Source organism: Pelmatolapia mariae, linkage group LG15 (genome assembly GCF_036321145.2).
Source record: "Pelmatolapia mariae isolate MD_Pm_ZW linkage group LG15, Pm_UMD_F_2, whole genome shotgun sequence".
Lineage (NCBI taxonomy): Eukaryota > Metazoa > Chordata > Actinopteri > Cichliformes > Cichlidae > Pelmatolapia > Pelmatolapia mariae.
In genome coordinates, this window is record NC_086240.1 from 29,174,553 (window position 1) to 29,200,796 (window position 26,244).

General features: G+C 39.7%; 1 protein-coding gene across 1 annotated transcript in view; it reads right to left on the reverse strand.

Annotated features, from left to right (window-relative positions):
• tnfrsf21 (tumor necrosis factor receptor superfamily, member 21) overlaps positions 1 to 23,944 on the reverse strand; it is an 89,529-nt gene extending 65,585 nt beyond the window's left edge. Inside the window, exons 1-3 of the mRNA XM_063495334.1 lie at positions 23,587 to 23,944; positions 5,469 to 6,168; positions 1,595 to 2,161 (exon numbers count right to left, since the gene is read on the reverse strand). Coding sequence (XP_063351404.1) covers positions 1,595 to 2,161; positions 5,469 to 6,168; positions 23,587 to 23,622 — 1,303 coding nt within the window. The 5' untranslated portion in view covers positions 23,623 to 23,944. The remainder of the gene's footprint in view (positions 1 to 1,594; positions 2,162 to 5,468; positions 6,169 to 23,586) is intronic.
• Positions 23,945 to 26,244: the final 2,300 nt, after the last annotated feature.

Sequence of the window (26,244 nt, forward strand, 5' to 3'; positions counted from 1 at the left end):
GAATGATAATTGATAGCTTCATAAAATTTACTTGTGTTTCTCTAACTGCCTACCTTTCCTTTCTATAACAGGCATCTTAAGTATCAGGGCTGCTAGGTAACAGCAGAGAAAGCCCAATGTGGTTAGCCAGCAACAGTATAACACTTCCTGTGTCAAACCTTAACCCCTCCAAACAACACACACACAACTCCAGCACTATCTCACGTTCCCTCTTCATTTCGCTTTTCTCCATATATCTCTTTGTCACTCTGTAAGAGACCAGATTGACCCACTAATGTTCCTTGCCAACCAAACAACAACTCTGATGCAGCTGAAACCAGATTATTCCAGTTCTCTGTGGTCAGTCAATGAGGGAGCAGAGAGAGGGTAGCGGATGTCTCAGCTTGATCAAAGAACACACACACACACAAGGTTACATACACACATACACAGATTTCTACTTGAGACTTGAGTGTCTCTGTCAGGATATGTTCCCTGAGTCTGGGTCTCTTGTCCTGAGTCAGTGTGAAATCAAGATCTGTGCTGTAGGGTTGAATGTTTTCTACTTGTAGAAAAAATTCAATCCTACAGCTCAATCTGTAGCTACAGAGAGTGGCAATAAGAAACTGTGGAGGGGAGGGTGGAATCGGTACGGGGCTGAGAGTTGACAGGAAACAGAAAGAAAAAAGAAAAAACAAGTAAGCAAAGAACAGAAAGGAAATTAGAAGGTAGAGATATGATTAAAAGCAAACAGAAAGGCAGGTTTACCACAGGGATGATAGGACACAAGAGTTAATAAAGGCACAGTGGATGAGGGGGAGAGAAAAAATAAAAATGAAAATTGAAGAAACACCAGGAAATTTGTAACAAAAAGGAAAAGAAAGACAAAGAAAAATACAATAAGAAGATAAAACTAAAAAAGAAAAAAAGGGAAGGAAGATGCACTGAGATGAAGCTGGAGAACTAAGAGCAGCAAGGCGACCTGAGCACCTGTTGGGGTGGTTTGTGACAGCAGGATTGTACAACAGGGTCATATCCTCGCTTGTGTAACCACTGTCCTGCACACCATGTGCTGTGGGTCAAAACTGATTTGGCCAGATACCAATAGAGGTCCAATCAACAGATGGATCTACGCAGTTCACAAGCAGAATTCACGCACACTATAACGTTAGCCTGAGATCTGCACTGAGTAACTAAGAGTCTGCAGCCTCCTGTGAGCTGCAGATGTAGAGCATTTAGTAGAAACAATGCTGAGTTTACAAAAAACACAATGGCCATGGTAAGACCCTTTGTCATGTTAGTAGTTTCTTCAGTCACTTGATTAAAGGTTACGAGTAGATTAACTTTGAAGCCCCCAAATTCACATCAAATGATTAATTCTCCCTTTATTCATCCATGTCGCTGAATTACCCTAACTCCTAACCCTAACCCCTCGAACTAAGAGACATGATAGAGATAGATTTTTATGTTCCACAACTTCAGCACCAAACCCCAAGTTATCAAAATATTTGAATGTGTGCAATTTCAAAGTCTTAGAGACTCTTCTGAAGATCTAACTGTGTTTCTACCTCAGTTGAAAAGCAGTTTCCAACACCAAAAGATCCAGTAGGTTTACCTTGTCCGTTGGAATAGTAGATCCACTTCTCTCGGGCTTGAGTTAGTGGTGCAGGTGGTTTCTTTTGAATTGCCTTCTCCATGATGCTGCTCGGGTCCTGCATTGGGCCCTTCTTCAACACCTGAGAGCTCTGCTTCACACTACACACTACGATCACCACCAGCACCAGCAACAGCAGCAGTACAATCATCCAGGGCAGGTGCTCGTTTATGTCAAAGTGATTATGGGCGCTTGGTCTTGGGAATCCCCTGCGAGTTGGCCTGTAGGAGCTGGAGGCCCCACCTACGCTATCTTGTCCATTAATCTTTCTTATGCTTGTTTCAACCTTGACTATTTCTTCAGTCCCCAGACCTTCCATTGCCCTCTTGTTAGGCCCTGGGTTTGGGTCAGAATTCAGTTGCCCCCTCTGCAACTCATGGTCCATTGGTTCCTCATGAGCTGTGAGAACTGGAGTCCAATTTGGTGGGGTGAGAGTGCCAGGATGGCTTAGGAGGTGCTCTTCTGCTCGCTGGCTTTTTCCACCCTGGGATTCCTTCAGCTGAATGGCTGCTGACTGGCTGTGGGTACCTGTGTTGAGAGGCAGAGAGGTTGATGGAGACACAGAACAAGCAAGAAGAGAGATAAGAAAGAACAAGGAAAGCAAAGATAGTAGATAGCATAGAAGTAGCAGATGAGAGACAACAGTGACACAGAGAAAGAGGGAATTAAACTCAGTCACTTGGGAGGTCTGTCTAACTAAGACAAAAAAAACCAGACGGTATCACGGGAGGGGGATCCTAACACCTTAATCCATCCAAGCAATCTGGCACAAACACGCTTTGTTGACTTACTTCATCACTGAGTGGGCCGTGTACACCTTTTTGAAATTGTTATTACAATCTGAGTATTCATGAAAACGAAAAGAGTGTTTAGATGATGTTAGCTGTCAAAGAAAAGTTTAACATACTGTAAAAAGGTTCTTGTGACTATCCTGTTCTAAAAATGATTTGCAATAAGCTGTTAACTGCTGGGTCTCCAGATGTTCACAGGGGTCAAAATCTCCTTTTTTTTCCAGGCAGTGGCCATTATAGTCATTGTTGAGCATACTAATACTAATACTGTGCAGAAATTGCAAACCAGTGTAAATGACTGACAGATGTTAAAATCTATATACATATGCCCACATTTGGGGAGAACAAGGAGAAGCTGTACACAACACACACAAAAAATGACCAAAGAGCTTAATCTGAGCATCTGCAATTAGCATAGCTTGGTGAACAAACAGAAAATTTTTAATTTTGTTCTTACATTAGGTGCAGGAGTGGGTTTCAAGTGAAGAAAATGAAATAATAATATCCAAGACAGAAGCCTGAAAAGGCACAGCTTTCCAAAGGGTCTGCACAGAAGTGATGATGAGGTGCTGAATATTGTTTCAGTCGTACTTAGTGTGAACACAACTGACTTGGGTGACTACAGTATGTTTGCATCCCTCAAGAGGTAAATCATCCATCAAAACGTAACTGCAAACTTTCCCCTAATATCCTTCTCCTCCTTCTGCTTTGCAAATAAAGCTGTGCTCCATCTTGTTATCTCAGAGCAGATGAGCTCTAAATTGCTCATTCCTCAGTCTGTTCATTAATTAAGGAGTGAGGGACAATGTAATCAGCCTGGGTGGAGGAACAGTGCTAAATTAAAAAAAGAGAGGGAACTAGTCAGACAGAACAACTTAAAAACTGCTTCCAGTCTGTTGAAATGGTAGAACAATTAGCAATGTGTTTGACATAAAAGTGGAGCAGTGCTTTGTGGACACTGGAACAAACCAATGATCAATCAATATCAGAGCATTATTTACCACTATTGATTATCAGTGTGTCAGCCAGTACCACCCTGCTGCTCACAGAAGCAACTGGCTTCTGTTTATGCAAGACAAATCTTCGAAATCAGTGTGATATTTTGGCTGGCACTAACACACTGCACCATTATAACATGGCGTGAGCGTCGTACACTAACTAAAGCTACGTAATGGTAAAGTGTTGGTGAAAAAAAACTAGGTGGTGGCTTTTAACTTTCATAACAACAGAATGTCTACGAGTTGGCACAAACACGCTTTATTGACTTTCCAGCTGTTTATTGTTATTCATCACTGAGTGGGCCGTGTACACCTTTTTAAAATTGTTATTACAATCTGAATATTCATGAAGATGAAAAAGAGCATTTAGATGATGTTAGGTAGCTGTCAATCAATAGTTATTTTGAGCCCAAATGTTCATTCGGGCTCAAAATAACTATTTATGGGCTTTATAATGTTTGATCAGCAAATAATTTCTAAATGAGAAATATACATTTGGCAGTGAGCAACAGATTCAATTTTTTAAATCTTTTATGACGATCATTACATCCTGAATCATATCACTATCTGCCTCTGTAAGTATTAGATCATTGTTTTCCAAGACCTCTATAACCTTTTCATGTCTCCATATATGGATTTAAGAGTTGCTTGAATATATTTGGTTGCTAGGAGATTAAACCCTCTACACTAACTTGTTATACACCTCATATAGCTAGTTGATGTAGTACTTTATCACTTCTGTTAGCACTGTGCTATGATGTTTTAGTACACACACCCACTACAACTCAGTCGCCACTCCTTTTCTTCCCAGAATAAGGTGGTCCTCTTGCCTTTTACTTCTACTGACAATAAGAGACAGGTGAAAATGAACAACCGCAAGTATGTTATGGCCCCACTACTGCAGCACAGATCAGGTCAGATTAACTGACTGTGAAGCCATCGATCCCATGCCAACACAAACAGCAGTGACAGTATTATAGATGTGGTAGGGCTGACCCAGGGGAGGAGTATACTGACTTTGGATGGTTGGTTCCGAGAAATGACTGACGTACTGAATGAATCACAGCTGATGTAGAAGCAGTTTAAGACATATTGAGAACTGGTCTTGTACATAGAGGAGAAACAAAAAAAGAAGGGAGCAGATTTCTTGCGTTCTACTAAAAGGGAGAAAGTCTGCTGAGGAAAAAAGAGAGAAATTCCCGTAAGTCCTAATCGTCACAAACAGTACCATTACTGGGAAAGGGAACTAAAGCTAGTTTTTTTTCCATGCCTACAGATGTCCTTCCCTTTGGGAATTTCTAAGCAATAATTCATAAAGAAGAATAAGCACTTTTACTTTATGCTTTAATTTATATGTTCACCCTACATGCTCCCACTACATTAGTAAGCAAACGAGCAATACCTTACCTAAGCCAGAAGAAAGCCAAATGAAGGTACCGCAATGAATTGAAACTCCTGTAAACCACTTTGTGTGCTTTTTAAGGTACTGTACAAATAAAGTTATTGGTTTTCATATTCTAACTTTAATAGTAATAATTATTATTATTTTATTATTATAATAATTTCCCCCCAAAAAAGAGACTTTTTATTCTGACTGACGGTTAATGTTAGCTTACCTTCTAACTCAAATAACTTGCTAGCCTTTCAGTGTAGCTGCTTGCTGCCGAATTCTGCCTTGCTTACTGTGTCACATTTAGTGTGTGGAACCTTGCAAGCCAGCTGTTTATTGTTATTGTTTTATTAACAGGATTGTTATTATGATTAGCACTTTTTTAGCTAGTGGTAGCTAATATTGTTTGCTGTTGATAATGTAAGCAAGCATAAAAGAGGCCTTTAGGCAAGGCAGTAATGGAGGAGACAATAAATGCCACCTTTGAAATTTTGCAGGAAACCCATAACATATCTTTCACATGGAAAATGTTTGAAAAATGCAACTTTTATTAGGTCAACTTTTATAAATGTAAAGAAACATAAAAAAAAACAGTTAAAGCTGAAAACTATATAAATTCAAATAGAAGATTATTAAACAGAATTTCCATCCCTCACCTTTATGTGCAGGTCCAGCCAGGGGTGCTGGAAAGATTGAAGAAATAATGGGTTCCTGTACAAGCACAGCCTGTCCTGAGCCACCTGAAGTGGTGGTGGAGGCAGAGGATGGAGCTGTAGAAAGGGGTCCACAGATATTATCTTTCTCTCTAGTCCCTGGTGAGAGCAGCACCAGCCCCTGAACCTGGCAGTCTGTGTGATTTCTGCACTGTGTTGCACTTGATTCCACATCTGAAAAAGTTCCCTCAGAGCACGGCTTACAGACCACGTCCTTTTTCTCACTGCCCTGCTTTTTCACCCTCTTGCCTGGGGGGCACAAGGAGTGGGGCTTACACACAGCACCACCATCCCCTGACAGGAATGTATTGAGTGGGCATGTGCAGATTCGATCCTGGGTGGCTGTGCAAGGCGTTTTCTCGATAAAGCCAGCTGGGCAAGCACTCCTGCAACGATGGCATTGCTGAACTCCATTCTCTCCCCGTGTGAAGGTGCCTTTGGGACAGGGGCTGCATTCCCTCACAGATGTTGGAGAGCAGTGGATGGAGACATAGGTGCCAGCCGGGCATTTATCACAGACCAGCTGGGTGCCCGTGTCTTGGTCAGTGTGCTGATAGTGCCGTTGAGAAAGAATGGGCTGGTCATCTGTGCTGGATGTGGTCAAAACCCGAGCTGAGATATCGACCACAACTGTACATAAGAGCTGAGGGGAAAAGAGAAGGCAGCTATTAGGCGAAAGACTAAAAATGTTTTTAAAAATGTTCTGGTGTAGAAATTTATGCACCAGGACAGATTGTCAACCCCTGAATGATGCTGCATGCATTATACTGCAGTAAAGTGTTTAAAGCAAAAACCTAAACACTATCTGAATTCCTAGGACTGGGATCCACAATGTCAGTTTCACACATTAGGCGGTTTTGTCGGTACTGCCCACTGAAAGATGGAGTATGAAGTAACTTAATTTTACAAGCACCAACCACATTAAGGCTGTAGCTCAGGTGGCGGAGCAGGTCAGCCACTAACCAGAAGGTCGGTGGTTTGATCCCACGCTGCTCCAGTCTGCGTGCCAAATAATTCTCGGGCAAGATACTAACCCCATTTTGCTCTCCGATGCATCCATCGGAGTGTGAATGTGTATAAATGTTAGATACTTAGCACTTAAGAGCTTAGAAGAAGTGCTTGTTCTAATGGGTGTGATTGGGTGAATGAATTAGTTGTATAAAGCGCTTTGAGTGCTCAGACAGAGTAGAAAAGCGCTATATAAGAACCAGTCCATTTAACTAATATCCTGTTATGGTACTTATTTCCTTTACCATCTACTATTTTTTTTATGATGTCCATGGCTTTTTTATAAAATTTTGCCCTGACTGAAGCATTCCAATTTAATATGAAAATGTCAATGCAAAAATGTATGACATGTAACATGTAGTTTATGAAAATTTGCCTCTTGAGCATGTGGCTCTAACAAAACCAAAACCAACAGGTTGCCAGCGACGTTGTGGATGGTAAGAGGTTAACCATCTGAGGTCTAAATTGTCATCAGTGATGGTCCCAACCCTAGCCCTAAAACCTAAACTTAAACCTGCTTTGGAATTAAGCAAAAAATTTTAGAAGAAAAAAAAGTACATTTTTATGTGTGTCAGTTAAATGATTACTTGTCCCGTGATAACAAGACTTGGGAGAAGCACAGAAGGTCCAGGCTCTCTCAGTCAAACAATGACACAACTCCTATGGCTAAAATACTACATGTACTTTAATATTAGGCTTTTTACAGAGTCACAAATTAGAACTAAATAGAGAAATCATATTATACTTATTCATTCATTTATTAATACATTATAGTAAGTCTGTGAACATTCTCTGGTTTATTATTGCCTTTTCTGGTACTCAACATCCCTCACCAGACAGAAAAGACATGACCTTAATATGAGTCAGCTTACATGGATACACTCATACCTCCATCTGGTATCGCTAATATCACTTAGTCACTACACTGACTCATCCTGCCCCTCACAACTTTAGTGTCAAATGGTGTGCATTCATTTCCACAGCTAAGAATTTAACTGATGTATCATGGGGAACTTTGTTCTTTTTTCTTCCCCAAGGCTTCCCTCTCACTGCTGCTGGGAACCTCAGCTCAGCGGGTTTAGGGGAATAACCCACACATGTCTAGGGTTACACATTTACACAAGCCCAACCTGAGTCATGCCAGAGTGATGTTATCAGAAAATGCTACAGACCACACATGGCTTTACCATTTTATACTTTTAAACGACCAGTTGCAGTCTTTTACACTTATTTACTTCAAAACAACCAATCATAAGATTTTTAGGGAAGCTATAACATTAACCTCTTACTCATGTGAAGTCTAAGTAAACTCACTGTAAAGCCAATTTGTTTCCCCAATCTGATCATGTTTATTTATTTTATTGTAAATACAACAGCCTCCTATACTTCCTGTGACATCACATTTGGGAAAATTAGTAGTATTAACCCTGCAGATCTTTCATCTGCCATTTATGACCTTCCATTTATTCACAGCTTCTTATCCCCTGGTGAACTTGTTTCTTACTATAATGTCAACCTCCATAATTTTCTTAACATATTTGCTCCACTTAAACACCGAACTGTCTCATTTTCCCGTTCAGCACCATGGTTTACTCTTAACCTGCGCCATCTCAAAGCTAAAGGACACCAACTGTTCAAGAAAACCGGACTTACCATACACAAAGAAATGTATAATGATCATATCTTGTTTTATAAGGACTGCATTGCTTCAGCCAAATCCGAATACTATTCTGGTTTATTCAGTTCTAGTGAAGGTAACTCCAGGTCTCTCTTTTCATTGTTTAGTAAAATTACAAAACCTCTTGGATCATTCCCCTCTCATATGGACTCTGCTGACTTTTGCAACTCTATTATATCTTTTTTTCACTCATAAAATCACTGATATCCACCAACACCTTAACTCTGTGGGAGCTTCTAACTGTGAAGTAGACTTTCTGTTTTCCTCACTGTCTTACTGTCAGTCATTTTCAAGTTTTACTCTTCCCTCCATAGTTGATGTATCAAATCTTATTCAAAAATCTAAATCATCCACTTGTCAGCTTGACCCTCTTCCCACTGTGTTAGCTGAAGCTTGTCTTCCCTCATTGGCTCCTCTCATAACTAGTATTATCCACTTGTCCCTTAACACTGGAATTGTTCCTTCATCCTGCTTCTGTCATTCCAATTCTCAAAAAGCCTGGTGCAGATCCCAATAATTTTGATAATCTTCGCCCTATATCAAACCTGCCCTTTATTTTAAAAATCCTTGAGAAAGTTGTTGCCTCCCAGCTTCACTCATACCTCAATGACCATAATCTCTACAAACAATTTCATCCTAGTTTCTGCCCCAATCATAGTACAGAAACTGCTTTGTTAAGGATTACTAATGACCTTCTGATGGCAGTTGATTCTGGTCTTTTAACCATTCTCATCCTTCTCGATCTTAGTGTGGCATTTGACACCGTTTCTCATAATATCCTCCTGAGCAGATAAGCATCCATTGGCATTAGTCATACCCCCCTTGCCTGGTTCACCTCATATCTCTCAGACCGCACTCAGTTTATCCAATTTAAATCACACTCTTCAAGTCTCTATCCTGTTTCTGCTGGTGTGCCCCAGGGTTCAGTATTAGGGCCTCTTTTATTCATTATTTACATGCTCCCTCTTGGTCATGTATTCCGAAAATATAATATAAATTTTCATTGTTATGCTGATGACACCCAGCTCTATATTTCCTCCAAATCTAATTCATCCCTTCCACCTACCTCCCTCTCGAACTGTCTTATGTAGATTAGATCATGTTTCTCTTCCAATTTTCTCAAACTTAACAGTAATAAAACAGAAGTTTTACTCATTGGCACAGCCTCTATCTTAACCAAATCTCAGAGTTTCTCCATTAATATTGAAAATTCCTCCATCCTTCCTTCCCCGCAGATAAAGAGTTTGGGTGTCACACTTGACAGTACTCTCTCATTTCAGTCTTATATTAATTACATAACCCGGTGTGTATAGAGATTGAAAATGTGACGTCATTGAGGGGTAAAACCGCAAAGGATTGTGGGAACCCAAGGCAAGAGGTACTAGCGCACGCAGGCTTTCAATTGAAATAAGTTACACAGCGATAAAAAGAAACAAAAAATGGCAAGAAGCTGTTGCATTGTTAATTGCAATAGCCGGTCGCATGACAGTCTCGGGAAGCCGACGGGTAAAGAGATCGGTTGTTATCGGATTACGTCGTTAAGGAGAAATTGTTCAAGCCATGTTTCCGAAGTAAAAAGAGGCGACGGATGGCCTGGATTGCAGCCATTCAAAGACCAAATATAACGTCCAGAACACTCCAGCTCACAGGTTAGTCTGCTCCAAGCATTCCCACAAAGGTCAGTGTTTTGTAGGAGTTAATACGTCATTTTTCATATTTAATTAGTGACGTAGGTTACAAGCAAGTCTGGTGCTAAACAGAAATTGTCGCGCTATGCTCCTTTGTTTATTGTGCATAAATAGTGAATTGTCCTGACACAATATTGCGTTTATTACCACGGTACATTGACAAAAACATATACTTTTATTCACAGGGTAAAACAGTTGTTTTGTATCACTAATTGTCCAGTGCGATTACAGCATACAATATTATTGTCACTGCTACATTTCTGTGATGCGTACCTGAAGTCATTTCCACTACTAATTAATTACTGTTGAGCTCAAAGGTTATATTAATAAACGGTGAACGAGTGTGTATTTATGAGGACGATTTGTGAGACTGGTAAACTTATGATACGTATGATGGTCTTTCGTTCTACACGGTGCATTTCAAGGTCCTGCACCCATCTGTCAGTAAACTGTACCTGGGCTTGTTGCAGTGACCTGAAGTTAAACTTCATGAGTGTATGCACTCACTCCAAGAACCATATAATTATAAATATGATCGTGGTGAAAGTGGGCAGCACACTAACGTCTTTTGTCTACTCTGTGTGCTCGTAAGGGTCTGACCCTTTCACTCCTTTGATTTTTTTCCTCGTATCTTTTCTTTGCCTTTTCGTCGAGTCTGTCTTTGTACGGACCGCCGTTGTTCTCCTTCGTTTTGTACAATCCTTTTTTGTGTGGCAAAGAAAAACCAAGAAGGTATTGGAACCGGAGAATGAACGTTTTGCGGTGCTTCAAATGCTTGCATTTGATGCGGTACTTGGATTGTTTTGCCTTGGGTTACCGGCATGCAATGCGCGAAAGTCACGTGGTCTGTCAATCTCTATACTTTTACTTACGTAACATTAACCGACTTCATCCCTTCCTTATTCCCCATGCTGCTGCCATCCTTGTCCATAGTCTTATTACTTCCTGGATCGATTATTGCAACTCCCTCTTATTTGGTTTCCCCAACACGTCCCTCCATAAGCTTCAACTTCTTCAGAATTCTACAGCTCTGGTCAAAACTCGTATTTCCCTAAGAGGCTATATTACCCTAATTCTTCAACAGCTTCACTGGTTGCCCATAGAAGCTAGGATAAACTTTAAAATCTTAGTTCTCATGTTTAAGTGCATTCATAATCTTGCTGCTGCTTATCTCTATGATCTGCTTCATATCACCACTGTTTCCCGCTCTCTCACATCTTCATCTGCCACTCATCTTGTTGTTGCTCGCCTTATCACTATGGGGAACAGAGCTTTCAGTCGCTCTGCTCCTCAGCTCTGGAACTCACTTCCTTCAGTCTTAAGAAATATAGATTCCCTTCCCTTATTTAAGTCACAACTCAAAATTGCCTTGTTTAAACCAGCTTACTCGCTTTAATATAGATTTTACTTGCTGTCAAATCTTGTTTATTTGTTTTTTGTTTTGTTTTTATTTGTTGGTTTTTGTATTTTAATCAGTGCTGTCAAAATTAATGCCTTAACGCAGATTAAGCCGTCATCACGATTAACGCGATACAAAAATTTTTATGCTATTAACACATCTGGAGTGCAGAATGACTCACAATCCCTGAAATGTTTCTGTCAATGCATTTCGGGCAGTTTGTCCAAGTAGAGTTACCTTTGCACATGCGCAAATGGGCAGTTGATCTGGTAGTGACGGGCAGCTGAACCAATCAACTCAATTTGGAAGATGATAAACGCACATTGACCCTCTTGATGGGAAATTTGAGTATTAAAAAAAATAACAAGACGGAACAGTCGACCGACATAAAGTATTATGCACATTGTTCAAGAAGGAATTTTCTTCTTCTTTCAGTGCTCCGTGAGTGGTTTAAACCACTCACAGAGCATCGACGACTCAGTGAGTCTACCTCGGACATATTGACTGACACAATGCCAAGTGGATTGCAACAAACTGCAGACATAATAATATCGTTGAGAACACATGCTTTACATAGCTTTGGTTTCTCGTTTCAAGGACTTGAAGTGCCTCCCCAAGAGTGACAGAGAGAGTGGATAAATGTTTACAGAGTTTTTTGTTAACATGAATGTTCAAGATGTTCAATAAATATGTTAAGTGCGTATATTTTCCCCTTTTTTTCCCGAGTCTGTTTGCTCATGCAAAATGAAATGCGATTAATATAGATTAAAAATGAATGATATTTAATCGTGATTAATCAAAATTAATCCACCGTAACCCTCTGATGAATCTGATTAAAAACTGTAATTGTTTGAAAGCACTAATATATATTATGTATTAGAGTATACTTACCTATTAGTATATAGGTTTTTTAAAAAGTTACATTTTACAGGAGAGAACCTGTGCTAAAAGATTGAAGAAAACTATTCAAATTCTCTTTGAATTTAAGCATACATTCTTTGTGTTTATTCTCCATTTACTTCATTATACTGCATAAATGTCTGTTACAAGCTTAAATATAAAGTTGAAAAAGTGTAATTGCAGCCAGGCTATTGATCAAGTAATTGTGATTAATCGTGATTAATTACAGAAAATTGTGAGATTAATTAGTCAATTTTTTAATCTATTGACAGCACAAATTTTAATTTATTATAATGTATTTTAATCTACTGTTTTATTGATATCTTTTTCTTCTTTGGTTTCTTCCAAAGCAAAGAATTAGAGTTAGCATTTGTTAAAGTTACTACTGATGATGAAATAGACCTCAGGGGGTTAACAGCCAACAGGTTGCCAGCTTGCTGTTTAGAATACATCTACTCTTGTACCAGGAAGGTTTTAGCTGAGTGGTAACACCTATTGTGCTGGAAAAGACTACATAGATCCAGTGAGCCCTTAAGCACCAGTATGAACACTGACGAGACTGTGTTGATGTCACAGTTTGGCACTTTATTCTCACACAGTGAGCAGTGAAGTTCACACAGTGAACATGGCTTAAAAAATAACTATCATGTGGTCTGATGCTGGGGCAACTATCAGACGAGAGCAGCCCAAAGTATGTGTACCAGTGCAGTCTGGAGAAGACAACTAAGTGATTTTATGAAGGATTAGCTGCTATTGTGTCACAACAGAAATAAAAAAGCCAGGGAGGAGGAGGATTAGCAAAAGTGCTGACACACAGTGGGAGACAGAGACAAACACAGACAAGGATGGAGACAGAACAGGCTAACTGTGGATCTGCTTGCAAAAATGTGTGTTTAATGGTGTTCTCCACAGCAGAATGTGTGTGTGCAGAGCTAACAGGGCTGGTGGGTTTGAAGTGATGCACTGAGGGGAGAATTTAGCTGATGACGCATTTGAATGTTTGTCAACCGTGAGCATTGATTTATATCTTTCAGTGAACCAAAAGCAGGGGGTCAGAGTGATACCAATGTGGTAGGAATGGGTGGGTATAAACTGACCACACATGTATGTTTTGGTCATTGGAAATTACTTATATGAATATGTGAAGGAACTTACCACAGACTACTTGCAATTAAAAGTCAAAGGAAGCCAAACTCTTTCTATGATTAGTGCTAAAAAGGATAAAGCTTTCCATTCTTTCAGGACTCTGTTGCCCTTTGCCACACCACTCCTTTGCTTCTTTGTGTTCGTTCCAAGAACCTTATCCATAAACATTAGAGCATGTTCTCGAGGCGCTACTCATAACTCACTTGCATCACTCATGTCAATGCATTCATTCACATCAGTGTTCAAAGTGAAAACACACGCAGCAGTAAATGGGGACATTCTGCTTGTTACAGGACACTTGGATGTTTCCCCACCACGGCGCCTACTGTTTGTTTATAGAATTTGATTACTGACACAGTAAGCATTTGGAGATTACCACAAGTGATGGTATTAATCAAGAGCATTCTGAAATTTTCTATCCCATTCCCCTACCATTGGTGCTGATGTTGTTATGCTGGAAGAAAAAATAAAAATTTACCATTTGGTATATATCCCTGTGCACCTTTAAGGTACAGTAAGGGATCATGAGCAACACCACCTGACTTGGACCACTTTTCATCCCATTAAGCTAGCTGTTCAACATTAAGCTAGCTCACATATTTTGTTTGCCTACTGTTCTCGTTAGCTTTTCTTCACAAATAAAATCATACAGCATGAAACTAAATAGGAAAATATTATTACTTACTATAGTTTTTTTTAACATGAAGATCTCCACTTATGTTCACTGATTATCCTTGTTATATGTAAAAGAGATGACTCTGTACTTTCTCGTCATGCTGGACTATAAAGCATATACTCCTTATACATGTTTCCCCATTAATGTCATAGAATATGGTAAGTAGTCTGTGACCCTATAAGCCTGACACAGCCGCAGATGGTAGCGACTTCCAGGTCTTAAAAGTAAATTCAAGACAGAAGTGCCTGAAACTTGTAGTCTTTTTAAAGGCAACAAGGGGGCAGCAAGTGTGATTGCAAAAAATCGTCCAGTGCTATAGGAATGTAAGGGAAGATGACCCTCTTCCCAGAACCTGATTGAACCTGAACATCTCTGTAGAGATCCGAAAATGGCTTTTGTTTGATATTGTAGAATTCACTCCATACACACACTGTTTATGCTCACAGATGTCACGTTTATTTAGGGTTCTTTATGCAACAACCCACAGTCTAGTCAGCGCTGGTCTCAGCTTTTCCAACAACCCCCTCTCTCGTCTCCCGCCTCACTAAAAAGGGGAAAAAAGACTGTCATCAGTCCAAACGCCACCAGCTGTGTTCTCACCTGCCTCCCACGCCCCGCCCCGTTGAGCTCACTGCACGACTCCTCCCCTGCAGCTGAGCTAGGGACCACACATCCGCCACAGATATGTTTAATAAATTTGCAAGAATTTTAACTGGATATTGCGAGCATTATGGGTGTGTAGAATTTTGAAGTGAAAATGAATTTAATACAATTTGGAATAAGGCTGTAACATAGCAAAATGTGGAACAAGTGAGGTGCTCTGAATACTTTCTTGCTTAACCATCAACTGAATTCATACCTATTTAATTCTATTATATGCCCTTGTGATTTATGGGAGCTTGGTAACATTGAACAATTCTTAAAGGTGTGGAGATTCAGTAATAAGGACCAGATGTTACAGTCCCTGATAATGCATTGCTTTAAATCGAGAAAATCTTGAGGGATGGCTGTTATGAGGAAAGGCAGCCCAGACACTTCACCAGTTTGGGACACATCGTCAGTGGTGGACCTTGGATTCATCTGGTGTTTCGGCCATTATCACTAGACACCCTCATCCAAGGAGGCCCTGCCAGGGTTGATCAGGCCTTGGAGTGTGTGTTAAGCAGAACACTGCTTAAACAGAACATTTGGACCTTTAAACAAAAAACAGAACATCTCCTGGTAAAGGGAAGGTTTTTATTCTATTGTATTTCTCTCATGGTAAAGCTGTTCAGGGAGCAGACTGACCTCATGACCCTTCTCTGTCTGCATCTACGCTTTTAAGCCAATGAAGGTAATTACTGCAACGGCTGTTAGTCAGCATGTTGGGGAAGTGGTGAGTAAGCTAATGGCAGCAAAGCACATGGTCCCATTTGGCTGTGTGCCCTCTGCTTTTTTTAATCCTCCCTCTTTCTGCATTTTAGATACAAGACAAACTGGCAACAAAGACCCACAGGAGCAGAAGAGGAAGCAAAGTGCAGTAATGGTAAGATCCACAATAAAACCTCAGCAGATTTAGTGTCTGAATCAAATTCTGTCTTTCCTCTGCCAGCACTCCTCCTTTTACAACAGCCTTCTCTCTCTGTCCACACTGTTGATGAACTACATCATTTGCCTGGTGCACAGACCTTCAGTCAGAGAGTCAGACACAAATTGATTGGAAAAGACCTGAGCTATCATATGTATGTTCTGTTCCATCTCTGTAGTCCTGCCTCTGCAAACATTACTGTTGTCTGGCAGTCTCCACAAGTTACTCGACCTAATAGGCATTGACAACATACAGGGAAACCCTCACCAGCTTCCAGCCTGACCTGTTGACCTAAATCTTCATTTATAGCTACTTCACATATTCATAAAGTAGAGGTAAACCAACTTTACAATCTGAAATCCAGTTTACTACCCATAACCAGGAGCAGTCGCAGGGCTTCTTTGAAGGCAGTTGGAAGAGTGGGGAACTTGGAGGCATATGTACTGCTCCAAAAAATGTAAGCAAACTGTGAATCCATTTCACCTAATTCACTGCAATAGTCTCGAACCACCACTTGCTAAATCACTACCTATTAGGGGGTGTGTGTCTTGCTGTTTCGCCTCCCATGCACCTGTGGCCATTTACATTTGCACCAAAGCAGGTGAAATAAATTCATTTTGACTGTTTTTCAGAGAAGGGAATAAAAAACTTAAGATGCTGTGCGATCTGATTCCCCTCTTCAGTCACACACTTGTGTGAAAAAACATCTAAATGGTTCTTTTTATAACGTCCTCCCTGCCCCCATAGAAGCATTGCACAGCTTTGACTCTGATGATCTCAACTTTGAGAATACACATTAATAAAAATAGAGATACAAGTTCTCAAAGTTGAGCTGAAAGATTCAGGCAAACGTTAACCCCCCCCCCCCCCCCCCCCCCCCCTCCCCTGAATACATTGTTCACCATGTTACAGTCACTCCCTAAGTTTCTGTGAACAGAACTCATGGCCACTTGATTAATGCTCATGACAATTTGTATATTAACAATCGTGAAATTGTGGCTTGTGACTCATTGTTAGGTAATAGTGCACATGGTGCATGTTATTATGCAGCGGTACTGTTTATAAGGTTGGGGAAACCTGCAGTCAGCTGAGCCTGAAGGAGTCACTTGGATGAGTGACGAAATGTTTCTCCCACTGACAACGTTACGTCCAAATGAACAGAATCAACTTTCTGAGACATTCAGGATCTATTTATGTTTAGCTGGTGCTAGCTGAACCTGAAGGTTAAAGTTTTGCTGGCAGAAACTGTAGAGGGAATCCCAGTGGATATTTGGCTGATGTCTCTGTGACTCACAGAGTGAAGCACAGAGCAGAGGATAGAGCGAAAGATCTGAGGGTGGAGTCTTTAGTCAGGAAGCTTGTGTTTACATCACAGAGGCGTCAGTGTGGCACCACTGCACCACCACTGCATAGCAGGATCGCACTGAGCACTCCCACCCGCCACACACACACACACACACACACACACACACACACACACACACACACACACACACACACACACACACACAGTCACTTCCGGAAAACACAACTCTCAAACTGACTTTGTAACTCCCTAAGCAGAAAACCTGTAATTCTACTTCCAACTGCAGCTACTGCATATACGCCTGGGTCCCACTCTGCTCCCAAGCAGAGCCGATAGGTCAGACCATTTTCAGCATACTTACCGATTCCATAGCTTAGCAGTATTACATAGACACTACATTAGATTTTTTGAGTAGCTAAACCACAGTATTTTCCTATCAATCAAGTCAATTTAACATTTTTAACTGACTTATGCTCTCAAACAAAAAAATAAATCATGGGGAAAAAATGTGTTTATAGGTTTGGAACATATGAGCACGTCAATTACAGGTCATGCTAACAATTCTATTGCCTCTATTTTAAATGTTTTTCCTATTTAATCTCTAGGTTTCAGCCATCAAGCAACATGTCAGTGCAATACTGAACCACTGCAATTACCCCTTAAGGTAGTTTCGCCCTTTTTTCATAGAGTCTGTATTATGAAGATCCACACACAGCCACATAGGTCCCAACAACACATCTCACTACTAAAAGATTCTGACACCCCATTATATCTTGGGAAATAATAAGGCACCCAGAAGCAACTTCCAACTCAAGCAATAACATTTTTAAAAAGTAAGAGTAGGAAGCAGCAATAAATAAAATGTGAGGCAGAGAACATATTTCTGTAAGTTAAGCTAAAGCATTTTGATAGTGAACTCTTTCTGTTCCAGTGGAATGTGGATGATTCAGAAATCCGTGAGTAATGGTATTATGCTTCCAAGTGCAGCTAATTACAGTAGTATAATAACACATCGCTAGTATTAGCTTCTTAGCAGTTAATTAGATAGAGGGTACTCACACATCTTTAACAGCGAAGGCTAACATTTTATCAAAACAAAGCTATTCAGTAAGCTTTTCACCTCTCTGAATATTTTTATGGCTACCATCAGATAGGATTTTAGAGCTTGCAGTTCTTATTGTATACTAGTGCTGACTAGCTAGCTTGTTGAGTTGAAAAGCAGCAGCCACTTGTCACTCAAATTGGTCACCACTGAAATTTTGCTAAACATTATACAGCTGTGTAAAAATTTGGCTCTAGAGACAAAAGGCTTTTACACTCAGGATGCAATAATCTGTAAGAATATTGTTTTTCATGCTGACCTATTCTTAATACAGCTGTTCAGTGCAAATTCGTACCACAAATTTGCAGCAACTATTTTTTTTTTCGGATCAATCATGATTTTTTCCTGTCTTTCACATGTAAATAAACAGATCTGACGGATCAGATTCATTTGACAACAAGCATGCTTGTAGCTTAAAATTTGGCCAGTCGGCTCTCTGAAATTATTTCTCTGTCTCCACAGATGTGGTCCCAGTTCTGCTAAGACTTCTGCAATGAAATCTTCAAATATGTATAAAAACGGCCGTGATACAGCGTCGGCTTCCCGGATCAAACCATGATATTCTCTCTGTTGCTACCTTCTTCTGAGAATATAATGAACCACAAATCTCTTTCCTTAATTTTCTTGTTTAGAAACATCAGGAACACTTCACTGCTTAACATCAACTGAATTTTTTTAAAGATGAATTTTTCCACAAACAAGTGGTGTTTGTATCTGTTACACGAGACGTTTGCATCTGAAAGGTGATGTTCTTGATATGTAAAGCCCTCAAGACAATTGTTTATACCAGGCTAATCACTGTTAATCACTGTTCTAAAAAGCCAGGAATTTTAACATAGGGACTGACTCACTTCCTCGCCAGTAGAGAAACTGCATTTTTTGTCCCTGCAATAGTTACATTTTTCATCCGTAGAAATTGACGGTTGGTTACTTTTAGTAACCAGTGGTTCCTAACTTAGGTTTCTTGAAAAAACAATTCCATATAAGTTTCCATTAACAGTTAGAGTGCTGCACTGGTTCAAAGATTTACTGGATACTAGAAGTGCTTTGTGAGTAAATGCTTTTGTGGATGCTGAGGCAAAACTGTTGAGTCATAGCTATTCATTCTAATGTATTTCCCAAAATCAATACAGTACTGGACTTTGCAATGCTCTATGCAAGACTTTAAATTAAGGCTTAAATATTTAGGCTGAAGTAAATATGGCAAATTCCAAATTACACAAATTCCAAATGAACCCACTGACCTGAAATATGTGCAAAATGGACTGGTTCTTATATAGCGCTTTTCTACTCTGTCTGAGCCTCAATACAACTAATTCATTCACTTTTTCTAGCTGTAAGTGCTTACTATCTAACATTCATGCTCCAATGGATGCATCGGAGGGTAACATGGGGTTAGTATCTTGCCCAAGGATTGAATCCCCAACCGTCCAGTTAGTAGCTGACCTGCTCTACCACCTGAGCTACAGCCACCCCAGACAGACAGAAGCACATTTAAATGCTTTTACACATCCCACCAGTGGTCAAAAACATGCAGGTAACATATGCAACGTGTGACCGCTTTCACCCAGTCAGAGGCATAGTGACTGTCTTCGAGACTTGTGATCTGAAGCTACTGCAGCTGTGCTGCACAACGTGAACACATCCTGTGACAAGACTTATGATTAGTGCTTACAAGGTTTACCACAGAACAGGAAGTGGACTGTCTGTGAGAAGTTTTCCATGCATCAATCTGGCAAATTTTTTTACAAAATAGAAATACATGACTCATTTTAATAAATGACTTCATTAACTGTACACAGTCGGTCATGACAGAAACAATCAGCTACTGTTTAGGATGTTGTGCGTGTTTTGTGTGTGCGTGCTTGAAACTGTTATGTAACAAGGCGCGTGCATACACTACATGGGTAGGATGTTTGTGGCAGACAACATTAGACTGTAACTACTATCCAAATTTAAGTAATGCACATAAGCAAACATGCATAGATAGACACACACTAGCAAACAAACAGTGAGCACAAACACACATGCTTGCACCTGCACATGGTCTTATTAACCAGCGAACACACACACACACACACACACACACATTTACCCAGCACCTGTTGCTGCATATCCTCGTGTCACTGCTCACTGGGAGAAAGAGACTCTGTTTGGATTCAGTCGCGCTGAACATATCACTTACAATAGGCAGCAATGATTATTCCTGTAGACGTTTATTGAGTTTATTGCTAATGAGTGAAGAATGGCAGGACTGCTGGATGAGCTCATTCTTTGTGAAAAGAGAACTTACAAATAGCAGTCTTTGTAGCTTAGGGTTCTGTGTTTGTTTTCAAGTGCTGCAAGAATATTTGGGGTTTTTTTAGAGTGTTTGAGGTTAAACAGTACTGAAATATGCTTTTATGTTTGAAATATGATTTTATGTCATTAGCACTAATCACTAAGCACTAATCTAATAATTTAAATAAAAAATAGATGGATGCAGTCAATAAATTAAGTAATGTAGTTTTTTTTATGTTGCTATTGATTGACTGTAGTCTGTCTTATTAAATTAATAAAATGGGTTACTCTTTTAGACATTCAAATAGTGCCAAATCACAGCAACACTTGCCTCAAAGCGCTTTATATTGTAGGTAGGGTAAAGACCCCCAACAATCATACAATCCCCTATGAGCAAGCACTTTTCAACAGTGGGAAAGAAAAACTCCCTTTTAACAGGAAGAAACCGCCGACAGAACTAGGCAAGCTCAGGGAAAGATGGCCATCTGCCATTTCATATTTTAATGCCAATTGAAGTATGGATTTTTTAGTTGGCATACACAAACAGAATTTGTTCTCGTTTCTCAGTCTATCTCTAACCCTACTAAAGCTGAACCCTAAAGGCTACCTTGTGAAAAAATGTCACGGAATTCCGAAATTTTGGATGCAAATTTGTTGGGTAACATATAGATACATCAACAGGATTGAGTGTTTATGAAAAATTCGTCCTCGAAAAATGCACTGTGAAAAAATGTAAAGTGATGATGAGCCGGTCCTGAAAAAGAAAAAACAGAGATTCATGGTTCATCCAATTCTCACAAGAAGGCAGCACCAGGGAGAAGTTCATGGTTTGATCCAGGAGTTAAAGCTGTAACACTTTTGTGCATATTTTAGGATGTCAGTTGGTCAGTTTAAGCTTTTCTTGACAGAGCTGGGACCACAACAGGTTCTAACTGATTCTATCTGATCACGGGTCTGATGTAAAATAGTAATATTTAACTATTTCTATATCGTTGTATGTTCAGTACCAATGTACGTTTGAACTACGAGCGCACCAAATGGTCTCATTGGTCAGATCTGTTTTATGTGTCCAAACAATCTGAAAAATCAAGTATGATCCAAAAAAATTAATTCCACAAATTCATCCTGTGAAAACACTCAGTCTGTACTAAACGGCTGCATTAAAAATAGGTGAGTGTGAATAATATTCACACACGACTTGTTCACACAACTCTTCTCTGGGAGCTGGTGGATGGCCACTAGTTAATTTAGAAAATGCTTCAAAATAACTGCTCAAGCAAGTTAATTAGTTGTCATGATATTATTAATGGCTGGATTCCATTTAACATCACTGCAGAACAAAATGGAAAATTACATAATTAAAAGTGTTTAATTTTTTTATTTTTTTGTATGTCACTGCCATCTGTCTGACTGTTCACATGCCATGCCTCTCTCTTAAACTGTCTCTGGTATCATACAAGGTGAATTTCTTGTGATATAATTCACTATTAGACATTGATTTGTAATCTCATGTTTTGAAGCATCAGGCTGAGAGTTTTCACAGTCGCCATCCTGGTCTTTTGAAACCAGATGTGATGAGAAAGGGGCGGGTCCGACAGTGAAACCAAACCTCACTGGCTATTGGCTTCTTTGTGAAGCACAGAAAGACAAAAGTGCACAATTTACTGAGCCCATAAGTTAAGTAGGAAAGTGTTTCCATGGATAAAGTCAGAAAGCCATTTTCCTATAGACATCTATAAGATTCCATTGCAAGTTTTTTGCTAAGCATCAAACCTTGGTGGCCAATAAACAGAATACGTGTTTAAGGCACTTTGCATTGGCTTTACTTTTTATACATTTTAGAGATTTTACTTTTACATTGGCTGTGGTCTTATTTTAAAATCTGTTGTAAAGAAGACGAAAAAAAGCACAAAAGCTAAAAAGTGAAACCCAAAACCTGAGCATGTTTATTAATGACCAAACCCAGGATTTGAAGTTGTATCTGTGCTTTACATCATCCATTACAGACTATTAGCCCACTAGTCTAAACAAATACATTGTAAAACACTGCATTACCCTAGCAGATGTCTATCTCTGTTTTCCAACAGGCAACATGACATGACACAGGCAACTGGCAAATTCAAAGCAACACCTAAAGTTTAATGCAACAACTCAGACTAAACCTGATCTCACTTTTGTTGGGACACTTTTTTTTAAAAAAAAATGCATAAATAGATATATAATAGACAGAATGCAGCTGACAGTGTTTGTAGCCTAACACGTGTAAGGTCCACACAAATCAGTTCTTATGGAGATAATTAGATGACACCATTAACATCACACAGACAGACCCTTGCATAGAGGTGTAGCCATGCAGTAGTGTGAAGTATAAATTGTGTGTTAGTCCTGCCAGCATGCTCCAAACCTTTTGTATTGCATTGCAGTAGATCATAGCAGATGGTACTTTTTAATTGCTTGTTTGAAATCAAATAAACTTTTTTTAATATATAATCACGGCAAAAGCTTTTTTTTTTTCAAATATTTTTTTTTAAATGCTAGAAATACACCAAGCTCAAAGCTATGAATTCCATAAAATTGCCCTGATGAAATAAGTATGATGTCTGCCGAGGGAAACACTTCACTCTTTGTTAGCACAAGTCAACATGACTGGGAGGAGACAAAGGCACAGTCTCATCTGCCCGGAGGCTGGGACGATGACACTGTAACTATATTAAAACGCATGAAAATATCAGCTCATCCATCCCTAAAACTTGAGTGATGGCCATAATAATAATAATAATAATAATAATAATAATAATAATAATACTTTGACTTTTTAAAATGAAAATCAAGTGGAATTGTAAAACATTTGTAAAACAACCATTACTTTTCTTTTCTTTTCTTTTTTTACAGTTTTAAATTGTTTAATTATTTGTTTGTGTGTTTAAATATCTAGAGCCATATTCTTTATCAGCTGTGACAAAAACCTATCAGTTTAAACTCCGCTGACTGACGTTTTAATTGTTCGCAGTGCAACAGGGCTAAACAATAGACTGTTGAGTGGCATTTCTTTCTCCATCTTTCCACTGACTGAGACTCGTGACACAGTTTTCAAACTTTGAACTGAAAAAATAATAAATGAGTGAAAAAATAACGAAATAAATTCTTCACGTGTCAAACTCTTAAAGAAATTTGGATAATTCATTTTAAGTTGAATCAGAGAAGGCAAAAAAACAGGCACTGGCCCTTTAAATGGAGAACCTGCTGGAGGAGTACTTAGAATAAAGAAAGAAAAACATGCACGGAGGTGAATGGAAATGGGATGTACTCACCACTGCGGATACACACATGGCAGGCATGGTCCTCATTTAGAGTATACAGATGAAGGTCGAGCAGAGGTCCAAGGTGACGGCCTGAGAAAGACTTCTCATCTATAGATGTTTGTCATCATCATCCTCCTCAGTTTACCGGAGGAGAGAAGCTGAGCCCGGCTCTGAGCAGCGACAGTCTCCACTGCAGTGTTTTATAGTCTGTGTCTCCAGGTGAACCGGTTTTAGATGCGAGGTGAGGGTCTGCTTCACAGACGACGCTGTGGTAATTCCCATAGCGATGATGGATGGGGGCATACACCGGGACCGCCGCCTCGCCCTGTCCTGGCTTGTCAGCGTGCAGTGCGGCTCTCCGTCCGCTCTGCAGACCTCCACAGACACTGCTGACGTAAAGCGGAGAGGTGGGACTTAGCGAAGGGCTGTCGGCCAATCCCAGCCACGAATGAGTCGTGCACGTGTATTGAACCCCGCTTCTGGTTAGGAAAACAGGGGTTGCAGTGGAAGTGAGCCCAGGCTGTTACCCACAAATGCAAAGACAGTGTCCTTGGTGTGCGGTGAGTGTATAAGACAACAGTCTGCTGTTATGTAACCTGCTTTAAAAGACAAGGCGTTCTACTGTATTAGTCACAGTAAAAACGATACCTGTCGTAGCCAAGTTAGCCCCAGTGTGCCCATGTACAGTCATGGTGTCACAGCCTTAACCAGTATTTTTTTTCTGGAAAAGTAAATGAAGATGCTTAAATTTATGTAATGCTAGACAATTACAGTTTTGGCCACAGCTGTTCTCATAGTGTCTCTCAAATCTACTGTCCACCTAGATGGGTACATTTCCCAACTCTGGGACTAATAAAGGCTATCTTATCTATCTTATGTTTTGAAATGATGAACGAATAGTTTTTCTTGTTTTTACGGACCTGCGATTCTGTGTTGGGCCAAACAAAGAAAAATGGCTCCTCTCAGCTGGAAGTACGGAGTATGCCACGTTTGGAGGCTCCTTAAAGTGTTTTTAAATTGCGTATTTAAATTACACATAATTACAAAAAACCCAACTTATTTACGGTGTAAGGCACACTTAAACTGCTCCTTTATACAAGTATCTAATCATTTAAGGCATGTAGACATGATCTAGACAAGCTCTTCAAGTTCAAACAGAGCATCAGAATTAAAGGTGATTTAAGTGAATTTGAAAATGGCACAGTTGGTGGCAGAGATGGGCAGTAACGCGATTACTTTTTTCAAGTAATGAATAAAGTAAGGGATTACTATTGCAAAAAAGGTAATTAGATTACTGTTACTTTCCTGTAAGCACGCTGCTTTACTGCGTTACTAAACCATGATTTCGTTTGCGACAGTGTCTCATGACAATGACGTAAGTGATTGCGACAGTTGTGGCAACAGCTGTGTGCAGATCAAAAATGGATAATATAACGAGTGCGGGAGATAGTATGACCATGCAGCGTTTAAAGCGTGGAAGTACTGACCTTACTTTGAGTTTGATTCTGTAAAAAGTGACAAAACATTAGCGTCTGCTGTGCACTGCGTGGGAAGAAAACTTCTTTTCTTTTCTACAGCGAAAACCCCCCTAAACTTCTGAGCAAGCACCAAGTACGCTGCCACAGAAATGTGAAATGCACAGAGAAACTCCCGGATCCTTCCACTGAAATGACCGCTGCACCAGGGCAAACCTCCGCCTGCCCCACTCCTGCTAAACAGGTAAAAATAGAGCAACAGGACCGCTGAGTCTTTGATTTTATTTATTTTCTGCTGTTTTACTTGCATCTATTTTAAAGAGTGAGTGTAAACACAAAAAACTATTTTACTTTATATGCTGGAATATGCAGAAAATAGGTTTAAATGTTAAACAAATTGCTTCCAGTCAGAGAATGTTGCATATAATTTCATTTTTGCTTGATGCATAAAGTTAAAAGATTAAAACTAATAAAACTAGTTTTAAACACCCATGGGGCTTAAAATCTGGGACTCTCCATCAGTTGCTCTTAGAACCGAAGAAGCTTCTGGGATGAGAGGTGAAACGACTTCAAGGAAACTTAAAGAAGTCCAGACGTTCTCCTTTCCAAGCTTCTTAGACTACGATGACCTGGATGACTTAAAACCTTCACAGGCATATTTAAATACAGTATTGTTGCTGACCATGTCCATCCCTTTATGACTACATGCTAGTCATAAAGGGATGGACAGCAGTTAAGTGATGACTTATGAACCCTGTGTTTATTAAGGCTGTTCTCTTTTTAACATGTTTTAATTCTTTGTATCTTGTTTTATTTAATCTAAACAAGCCCCTAACAAAAAGTCAGTGATCACTGTCCGCCTCTCTGGGTTTTTATTACCACTATTCATCAGCAGCATGTTTTAAAGCTCAGTTTTTAAAACCGTACAATGTAACTACAGCCAGACATTAAATATTTGATCGGGTCAAAAAAGAATCACTCTGCGGCTAACAAAGATTTGAATGAGTACATGAGGCTGAGGATCATTAATTTTTTAACTTAACTTTTATTGAGGGGGAAAAAGTTAGTGTTCATCCTCCAGCTTCACTGTGCTAATACGTTTATATTATCCTAACCGTAGCCCTGTAGCTATCCACCACATAGCACACCATTACATTCCACCCATTTATGTCCAAAGTGATATCAGAGCTCT